Raw genomic sequence first — 10,660 nt, 5'->3', positions numbered from 1 at the left:
AAAAAGAACAGCTGGTGTATTTTCACAGCATCTAGATTTATTTGTGGTATAAAGCTATAGGATTGTACTAGTATTACTCCTTTCCCACCCTGGCAGAGAATAAACATGAATTCAGAAGCACAGTGGAGTGAAAACAAAGAGGAGAGAGAAAAGGCAGCAGAGAAAGACAGAAAAGGTGAATACAGAGCTACAGAAGTGTTTATTGAGCATGCTACAGAGGTAAGCAGAGTACACACAGATGAAATTAAACAACCATCAAACCTCCCAACTTTGTTAGAAAATTAATTTTTAATTGTGCCGCTTTCAAACTATACTGAATTTTACATTTCTAAAGATGTAAAAACTCAACTAATAGAAAATATACATGACCATTCTGTCTACATAGGTAACAGAATCTATGAATCTTGAAACTAAGTACATCAATTTCAAAAAGTATTGGTCATTTAACAGAATCAACAATTCAGATTGACAAGAACTGTTCAAATAAATTTGACCTGTAGATTCTGAGCCATGTTTTTATTAAAGTCAGATCTATTCCTAAATACAAAATATTTTGAAGATTTATTAAAACTGAATATTACAATGCAAGGTAAATTAAGACTAAAGGCACATAAACTTTGGTCCCACCTGGTTGTCAGTTTTAGAAAACTGCCACAAAATTAATCTTCCTGCAAATTTTTGCAGTACACTTTCTTTGTCTTTGAAAAATACATGCACCAGTTCCTGAACTAGCTAGACCAGTCTGCACATGCTCAGAAATCCACAACCATATTCCAAATCTTAATTACAAACTAAGGATGGCAATATATATTTAAATGCACATAAGTCATGTCAACTTCAAAAACATCTACGAAAAATATTCAGCCACAAACAAGACATTACTTAGTGCTGACATTTATGTGATACGTCCCACAAGAGTGTGTACAAAAAGGTTAAGGTTCCACAATGCTGTCCATGTAGGGTGCAAACTTACAGAAATCACTTCTTCTCTTAAGAAATTAATACTCTGCATCGTGTTAACTTTAACTAATGCCTACATTCAGAACTGAATCTAGACCAGAATTGTGAGATACAAAAGGCCAATGTTTTATTTTAAAAAAGCAATAAAGGCTAAGGTAGTAAAAACTAAAAATGCCTTTTTATTCTTTCAATATCAAGTATCTTATTTGAATACTAGAAAGAAATGTGATAAGCCAATAATCCAAAAGAAGTCCCAAGCAGGAGAAACAAAAACTTAACCTTTTTACACACCCCTGCCTAAACATATTTTAATTCCCATGTAACAATGTGCCCTAGACAACCAATTCCTTTTTCTCTAGTAAATGCACAACAGCAACACTAGTTTTCCTTTGTAAGGCACGTATGTCAACTAAGTTGAAAAAGAAAAGAAAAAAAAAAAGCAAAATTAAACTGAAATTTTAAACAGACAATAAAAATGGCTTCCCTATACAACAGATGAAATAGAGCAGTTAATGACTCTGCCTTTACATAAGCCAATTCGTTTTGTAACTGAGGAATGATAACAGCATGAAAAAAAAGCAAACTCTGGTCCCCACTTTTCTGAACAGTCAACAGGTGATGACACCAAACAATGTGATTCACCCCAGTCTTCCTCTTCCCTTCCTTCTTTATATTGTGGACTTGGAGAAAGACACTCTCAGATGGTGGTTTTCACCAAGGTTGTAATTATGAAGATCAATCAAGGCCTGAATAGCTTCTTCCACAGTCGCCATCTGAAGAAGGGCCATTTTGTGATCTCTTCTGAAACAAAATTATGAAATTAGATACTACATAAGAGAAGAGTGTCAATACTTGAACTTTTCTCACTGCAGAGCTATCATTTTTTTCTAAAAATGAAAATACTAAACATTACTTGAGGAAAATTTTTATTTCTATCAAGTCACTAAATTTAAAGACAAGGAAGCTTGCTTACTGAAAAAACTTAAATGCTTTCACAGTGCCCCCAGTGTTAGCAAACAGTGTTCGGAGATCCTCTTCTGCTACTGAAGGACTAAGAAAATCGGATGGGGAAAAAAAGAATAAACATTAGTAATGAGGTTTATACTAAATACAACATGTATCCTTAATAAAGTCAAGCTCAAATACTTACGGGATATTAGATAGGTGAAGGGTTGCCGAAGGAGGAAAGATGTTTTGAAAATTTTTGGATCCGGGCTTCTTAAAACGATGCAATGGAGAATTACCAAAATCTTTCGTTAGCCCTTGGTCATCAAGTCCCTCTCGAGGTAGCTGCACGGTCTGATGTTTAGAGAGGGTAACACGAATGATTTTCCCATACATTTTCTGTCCATTAAGATGATTCATGGCTATAAAAACAAGTAATATCTCTTAAATCAGAATTTTTTTATAACTTTAAAATTGTCACAATTTGAAATTATAAACACTAGTCGTGATATTCTGATTATGCCATTGTCTAATGTACAGATGGCAGACATCTCTCATTCTGTAATTAAACTAATTTTAGGTCATTGGCTGTGTCCTTTGCCATGTAGGAATTTTACAATTTGATGCAACCCCATTTATCAAGTCTTTCTCTGATATGCTGTGCTTCTGGATCTTTACTCAAAACATTCCTGCCCGCGCCAAGGAGTCTTAAAGTTTCTCCTACTCCTTACTGTAGGTTTCGTAGTTTGGGGTCTTAGTTGCGGTCTTTGATGTATTCTGTAAATGGTAAAGGTGATAAGATAGTGATCTAGTTTCCTTACTGTAGGTTTCATAGTTTGGGGTCTTAGTTGAGGTCTTTGACGTGTTTTGTAAATGGTAAAGGTGATAAGACAGTGATCTAGTTTGAACCATTTCTTGAAGAGGCTTTCTTCCAACCTGATTTTGGCTTACTCATCCAGTATTATTAGATAGATATATGTCTGTGGGCTTATTTTTGGGTCTTCTATTCTGTTCCATCAATCATCGGTCTGTTTGTGTGCCAGTACCAAGCTGTTTTGATTGTTATAGGTCTAGTAGAATTCAAAGTTTGTTAATGCTATACCTCCAACACTGTATTTTCTGTTCAGGATGGCTTTGGGGATTTGGGGCCTTTTGTAGTTTCATATGAATGTTTAGATTGTTTTCTTTGTAGCTTCCTTTGTTTGTTAAGTGTACAGATAGACAGAACTGACTAAAACTAAAGGCAACAAACACCAAACAAAGAAAGATATGACATAATGGATGGATCAAAAGATCATGCCTAGCAAAATAGGTGAGAATGAAAAAGACAAGTATCACTTGTTCTCTCACATGTATGTGCAATCTAGTCTTTAAAACTGAAGGACAAGGAAGTAAACCAGGTTCTCTTTGGGGTGGGGACCACTGGGAGCAGCAAGGACAAGTGGAGAGAGTGAAAGGTGGTAAACAGGATCAAATTACATAAATGTATGAAAACAGAACAATGAAACTTGCTGAAGATATTTTAAGGAGGTGAATGATAGAGGCAGTAAACTTGATCAGGATGCATTACTTGCATGTATAAAAAATACCAGTGAAACTTCCTTGTACAACTTTATGTTAATAAAATTGTCATTAAGTTTGCCATAGCCACTGTTAAGACATAAATCTCATCTTCATTTCTACCCAAAAAGGCATTATGGCAAAAAAACTTCACAGAAAAAAAATCCATATTGTAAGTATCCATCTTCTTGAACAATAAGCTACCCGTAAATTTAAGTCATTCCTAACTATTCATTGCCACTTAAAAAAAAAATCTGGGTAATTCAAGCTGATTTCATTTGCTTTCCTGTTAGATGGTTCTAACACATGCATTTCATATACACAGCAATAAGACCTTCATAAATGACAACCTGATTGTATCTTTACCTCCATAAAACACTTAGGGACAAAGTATAACATTATTATCTGGCACATATCTTTCCAAGTCTGACTCTGAGTGCTGGGAATAAAGTTATAAGACACTATTCCACCCATGACAGAACTTAGGGTACAGCTCAGTATTGTACTCTTTGCCCTATATATGCTCTGGCTATAGAAAACATATATCCTAACAGAAAGGGCTAATTTTCTATCTTTAATGAATTTCTTAGCTACTCATTCTTCAAAGCCACTGCTCTGAAAAGTCCTTTCCTTTATCTTCTGCAAAAGTGCAGACTTCAACAGATATGAGACAAGGTGCCAACAAATACATTGTAGCATATATATATTTTTAAGTTCCCAAATATTTATTGTCTATTGTTCCCTCCTGCACACTGTAGGAATCTGGAGACAGGAATCAGTGTTGACCGTAGTGCACAGCAGTGTGCAAACCCTGCACGTTACAAGCCTGCATGAAGGTAACCACCTGGGCTGCTTTTAAATGAAGTGAACTGATCTGATGTTACAGAAGTCATAATAAATAAGTCATAGAAACTAAAATTTCTAGTAAGTCTCACACACTAGCTAAATTGAAGGTTTAATTGACTACAAGTAAAACCAGATAAAGTATGAGCAACAATGGAGAAGACTGAAAAACTCACAAATGGTTATCTTTACTCTCAAAAAGTTTCTAATATAATTAGAAATATGGGATACAAACACATTCTGACAAAGACAACAAAAATCTGGTAGTCAGAAATCTGTTCTTACTTGTGCAGAATAAACCAGTTCAATATAAAAGGAAAAATGCCATTATAACCATTAGGCACCATTCAGAAAGAAACAGAAGTAACCTTTCCTTACTTAATACTACTCTACTTTGTAAAAACACCACAATTACATATTTAACATTTTCTTTTAAATTTCCAACAGAAGGTAACAGAACAACAACAACTGCAGACATTCTTGGGCATAGGTCATCTCTCCTTTGTACTTTACATACACTTAAAAGAAACCAACTCCAAATTATCCAAACCAACTGAATTATAAAAGACTCTCAATGTTCTATACTTCTATTCTCTTAGGTAGAACTATTTTTACAACAGAGAAAATGCATTACAAGTTATAAAAAACAAGGGTAGCTTTTCAAAAACCAAAGCTGATAATCTTTCAAGTGATGAATTTATTTCTTTATATCTGCTACTATAGCAGACACTGGTCTTGATACTAAGTAAATATTACTTCCACTCCTTTTACTGCACACAATAAATAATTCAGTAGGTAGGTAAAGTCTGTTCTGAAGAACTAAATAAAGTGTTCTTTTTAAATGGCAATTATATGGTAAATAAGAATAGTCAGGGTACTTTTAAAAGTAGTTTTTGAAAACATAAACTGGGAGAATTAGACAATTATTTTATCACAAAGGAGTGAACTCTTTGACATGTTAGTAGATTTCATTTATTTTAATCTCTGGAGATCAGTACACTGAGTTTTTTTGGAGATGGGGTTTCACTAGATAGCCCAGGATTGCCTCAGATTCCTTAGGAAGGTGACGTTGACTTCCAACTCAATGCTTCTGCCTTAGCTCACCCTCCCCACAAGGGCTTTGATAAGAGGTATGCACCACTAAATCTAGCTTCAGTACATTATATTTAAGGGTAAGAGTTTACCAGTTACATTATTTTTAAAATATGAATTAAAAAATACTATATTGATCAAATAGGTTTGTGGTATACAGGTCATCCAAGAAATACGTTAATGTCCACAGATTTAAAAACTCCAGTCCTAAACAATTTAACAATTTCTTAGTTAATTCTTTCCCTTGGACTTCTATGCTTTGTAAGCTTTGCTCTAATACAGTTTGAGCAATGTATTCACTTTGATAGTTTTATTATTCCAATTGAGTGTGCAAAGAATCTAAAAAGTGTATCTTCAGCTTCTTGCTTGCTATCCATTAAAACTTAACACAATGACATTCAAATATAAATAATATTGGATGCATGTATAAATTTTTCTTGTATTTCTTTTATTCTATTTTTTAAGAACAAAGGCATTATCTGTGTATATTTTAATGCAATGATTATTTCAAAACAAAATTCCACAAAAGCTTGAGAAAACACAGCATTATAAGCTGTGTGGCATGAGTTGTATGGATTTGAGGGGTTCTAACTCTGGGCCTGGGGGCTGTCCCTAAGTTCTTCAGCTCAAAGTGCTCTACCACTTTGAGCCACAGCACCACTTCTGGTTTTCTGGTGGTTAACTGGAGCTACGAGTCTTATGGACTTTTCTGCCCAACTGCCCTTGAACTGTGATTCTCAGATCTCAGCCTCCTAGTTTAGGATTACAGGTGTGAGCCACCTGTGCCTTGATGATGTATGAGTCATACATGATGATGTATAGTCATGCACTTTAAGAAAGCAAAATCTATCTGAGCAGCAATAAGAAATAATTGTATCACTACAAAGTCCAAAACTTATAAGTAATACTAAAACTTTAATAATACTGAACTGAGAACATATGATTTACAAAGTACCATAATAGACTTGAAATTTGTCTCCCTGATCAAGTTGGTATGTTTAAGCCCTATCCTCCAACATGACCTTATGTAAGTACAGGACTTTTTATTAACAGAAGTTAAATGACTTCATAATTGTGGGGCCCTAGTCTAAAAAAGACTGATAGCCTTTCAAGAAGAAATGATCTTTCTCACTCACAGCCTTTGCATGTGAAGATGCAGGGAGAACCTATAAACCAGCAAGAGAACCTTCACCAAAGAATAGCACTATGATCTGACACTTCAGCATCCGTAAGTATCCATTTTGAGAAAATGAATTTGTTGTTTAACCACATTTTGTTATGATAGCCCGGGAGAACTACCTAATGAAATAACACAACAGTCTTTATATAAAATAAAAACAAAGACAAAATATCTAGAACAATTTATCTCTACCTTGTAATTCTCAATCAAAATGTTTGGTATTTATATGAACATAATGCTATATACTTAAATGGAGATGAGGACAAAAATTAAGTGTTTTGATGATGTTTTATGGACTGTCCACCACCAAATTCTTGTAAAATGCAACTAATGGGCTAGGAATATGGCCTAGTGATTGATAAAGAGTGCTTGCCTCGTATACATGAAGCCCTGGGTTCAATTCCCCAGCACCACATACAGAGAAAAAGCAAGAAGTGGCTGTGGCTCAAGTGGTAGAGTGCTAGCCTTGAGCAAAGAGAATCCAGGAAAGGGCTCAGGCCCTGAGTTCAAGCCCCGAGATTCCACCCCCCCTCCCCCTAAAAAAAATGCAGCTAACAGTATATATAAAAATAACTGCCACTCTGAGCAAAGCACAGAAGTGCACACACAGTGAAGGACACATTAAACACCTATGATGGTGAGAACTTCAGTATTTCTTTCACTGACTTAATACACATATTGCCATTTTCAAACTGGAAAGCCAGGTCAACAGTTTTGTACCTCACTTTAACTATGAAATTTACTGTCAAGAAACAGTAAGTTTCTCATGTCAAAATCAAATTCAGATTCCTCACATCAAAATGGTAAATCAAAATTAACAATAGGAATAATCTGAGGCAACAGTCATCCAGCAATCTCAATGAACAAAATTGTAAGAATTTAACGATATTTACAAGGTAACCATATTGTGAATACTCAGTTTTACTCAAGATTTATACGCCTTAAATATGTGTACTAAGTCAAATAAGATGAAAGTTTATTTAAAATCATTATCAAAGTAGTATTACATGTAACTTGACTACAGTATAAAATTCTCCAAAAGAGAATAACTAGTACAAGTTTATCAAGAACTTGCTATCTATCTGAAACACATTTTCATGTGACTTTCCATTACTACATGTAGTCAAATACCTAGTTTAGAGAAACTAAAATGCCACAAACTGTATTTTAACAAGTAGTTTCTTTAAACAGGGTATACTTAGGAAATGAAAAGCAGCAAGAAGACGTTTTGATAGTAGTATTTAATGCTTATTAATTTTGGAGCTAACAGCAGGAAAAATTACAAACACATCATGTGCAATTACTCACATGAAAATACAAAAATTAAAATATAAGAATTATTTTGAGCCCTGGAGATTAAAAAAGAAATTATTTCCTACTGACACAATAAAGTCACAATTCACACTAGCGTACTTAAAATGAACAATGCTTAGACAACTTGCATTTATTCTTACCTAGTTGTGATTGGTTCCCATCGGCCATCTGTATAAGAGCACTGTCTTTCTTATTGTACAAAATCTTCACGCGCTGCACATCTCCATAAACACCTTTTTTGGAGTCACAGAGAGGTAATCCAAAAATGTAATTAATTTTATGTGCAAGCCAGCTAAAGATTATCTTTCTGACATATCAATGAAACATTCAGACAGCAACATGATCACTCATTCAATCTCACCATTCTCACAAATGAATAAAGAAGATCAAGATTTTGAACAGTGAATTTTGAAAAGAATAATTTTGATAAACCCTCAAAGCTATGTGAATGATATTAAATTAAAAAATCATGCAAAATAAATCAGCATGCATTAAAACAAATTTTGTGTCTATGGAGAGTTTTAAATAGCAAAGGAAAATAGCAAAAGATTTACTATTCAACTTTAAGCCAAAGTGCTAGCTACAAATAAGAATTAAGGTGAAACCAAAATCAAATCAATAATAAAAGTATAGTGCTAACAATAACATACCGAAGAGGGTAAACAGACTTTGGGGCGTAACCATCTTTAGAAGGAGAGAAGAGCAAGCAGCGTAAGACAAGAAGAGAGAAGAGTCGAGGAAGAGCGGAGATGAACAGATCATCCATAACGAAGGGTGGTTCCCGCAGAATGGTGAGGTGGTCATGGATCATGGTTCAAGGCGGTTAATTGGGGCAAGTTGGTCCGAGGAACATTTGTTCAAGCACAGAAGCATGAACATAGGGAATGAAGACAGGGAATGAAGACAAGGACAAGGAAAATAAAGGATAAGACAGGGAAGGGAATGGGCATTTGGGAAAAGACAAGGAAAGGGGAGGTGAACACATAGGGAAAAGGATGAAATGGGGAAGGGAAACAGCAATGCAGAAGAAAAAAATAAGGAATTGGGGAACAAAAAAAAAATAAAATATAGGTCAGTACATAGGAAATGCAGGAATTTGGTCAGAAAATGGTTGGTTTATGTACTGTACAAGAAAAACTGAGTAAAATGTAGTCATCCAAGACAAATATGGGTAAAGTACATCTACATCAAGAGTAAATATACAGCATTTCATCAACATAGGGAAGGAAAGCATGCATTGGAATTTTAAACTTTGAACTTTAACTGCTTAAGCATGGCTGGTTATGAAATGCAGGCAAAAGTCTTAAAAATAAAAACAAAGGCACTCTGATTCAAATGTTTTAGCATGCAGAACTATGAGTGGTAACAGTATTAAATGATAAGTTTAATGTTCATTATTAGCAGAGGCCAATTCAAACTGAAACAAGTATCCAAAATAGACATCATAAACTGATACATAAAGCATCCCACATTTCATACCAGCTTTTATAGCAATCAAAATAAAATATACTGGACATAAAATATACAACTCAAGAAAATAACAGCAATTTTATTTAACAAGAACAGGAGAGGGAATAAAGTTGAAAAAAAATTTTGGAGACAATGACTAATAACTGCAAAGAAAAAATTACTAAGAGAGACTGGAAGAGTGCCTCGCCAAGATCTTTGGAAGAACCTTCAAAGAAAAATGCATTAGAGTAGTTCACATAAAATAAGATTTAAATAAAATGCAATGACATATAAGCATGAAATGAACAAGCAAATAATCAGAAAAGGCAAAGAGCAAAATTATTTTACGATTAAAATTTGCAAATTAGATCACATTTGCCTTTGAAAACAACAAAAAGATAAAAAGCCAAACTATGGTACTTCACCATATTTTTCTTAGGAAAAATAGGTCATCAGTTTAAAAATATATACACAGATATGACTAAGGAAAAGATTACCTATACAAGCACATAGATTTCATTCAGAAGTAGAAACACAAAATACTTTGGCTAATGAATGTACATTAAAAAAAAGGCAAGAGCAAAACAAAATAAACATGAAAAACTTTCACAAATGAAATGGGAGTTCAAATTCAAGATTAGAAAATTATTTTACTGACCTCTTCATTTAAATTGCTAACCAACAGGACTGTATTGCCACCAGCTGAGACTCCAGGCATACCCACTCGGCCAGCCGCAGCTGCAGCAGCTGCTGCAGCAGCATTTGGAATAGCCAAAGGACTCAGAGCTCCTGGAACAGCTGCAACAGGAAGCCCTAATTTTAAAATAAAGCATATTTTACGAAACACACACAAGTCGTTTATAAAAATCAATTTAAGCACGATGGCTGTGTGGCTTGTGGGTGACCAAACGGCTCCTGAAAGTTATAAAAGTTAATTATTGGTGTTCACAAAATGATTTGCTGGTGTACAATAGTTACAGAAGAACTAATTTCAACAGTCATTAATTACTTGAAGTATGGTACATACCTGTGCTACGTTAAAAAGAAATTACATATACAACACACTTCAAACCTTGCTACTGAAAAGCAAACAGAACATGAACAGGTTTCCAAGTCAAGGACTTGAAATTCACTTCTCAAAGTTTATATAGTAAAGTTTGTTTAATATAAAAAATAGCACTTTCAATCCATCCTTTCTTCTTCACAAGCTCACTTTTGAAATTAGTCACTACTTATGAAAAGAAGTTATCCCTTCCACTCCTAGAGACAAATCACCTAAACACTGAATTCTTGCAAATAATCCTAAGAAATCCTTAG

The 10,660-nt window shown here is 34.3% G+C and overlaps 1 protein-coding gene across 4 annotated transcripts in view; it reads right to left on the bottom strand.

Annotated features, from left to right (window-relative positions):
* Positions 1-269: 269 nt before the first annotated feature.
* Positions 270-10,660, bottom strand: part of Ptbp2 (polypyrimidine tract binding protein 2) — a 52,852-nt gene continuing 42,461 nt past the window's right edge. Inside the window, exons 9-14 of one of the 4 annotated variants that reach the window (XM_048352015.1) lie at positions 10,002-10,141; positions 8,545-8,578; positions 8,035-8,127; positions 2,111-2,327; positions 1,934-2,011; positions 270-1,761 (exon numbers count right to left, since the gene is read on the bottom strand). In XM_048352015.1, the coding sequence (XP_048207972.1) occupies positions 1,629-1,761; positions 1,934-2,011; positions 2,111-2,327; positions 8,035-8,127; positions 8,545-8,578; positions 10,002-10,141 (695 nt within the window). In that variant the 3' untranslated portion in view covers positions 270-1,628. Of the gene's footprint in view, positions 1,762-1,933; positions 2,012-2,110; positions 2,328-8,034; positions 8,128-8,544; positions 8,579-10,001; positions 10,157-10,660 lie in introns of all 4 variants that reach the window. The other 3 variants (XM_048352016.1, XM_048352013.1, XM_048352014.1) reach the window with 3 other exon arrangements.

The sequence above is a fragment of the Perognathus longimembris genome, chromosome 7 (genome assembly GCF_023159225.1).
Source record: "Perognathus longimembris pacificus isolate PPM17 chromosome 7, ASM2315922v1, whole genome shotgun sequence".
NCBI lineage: Eukaryota > Metazoa > Chordata > Mammalia > Rodentia > Heteromyidae > Perognathus > Perognathus longimembris.
The sequence above is the reverse complement of the archived record's forward strand: the minus strand, read 5'-3'. Positions and strand labels throughout refer to the sequence as shown.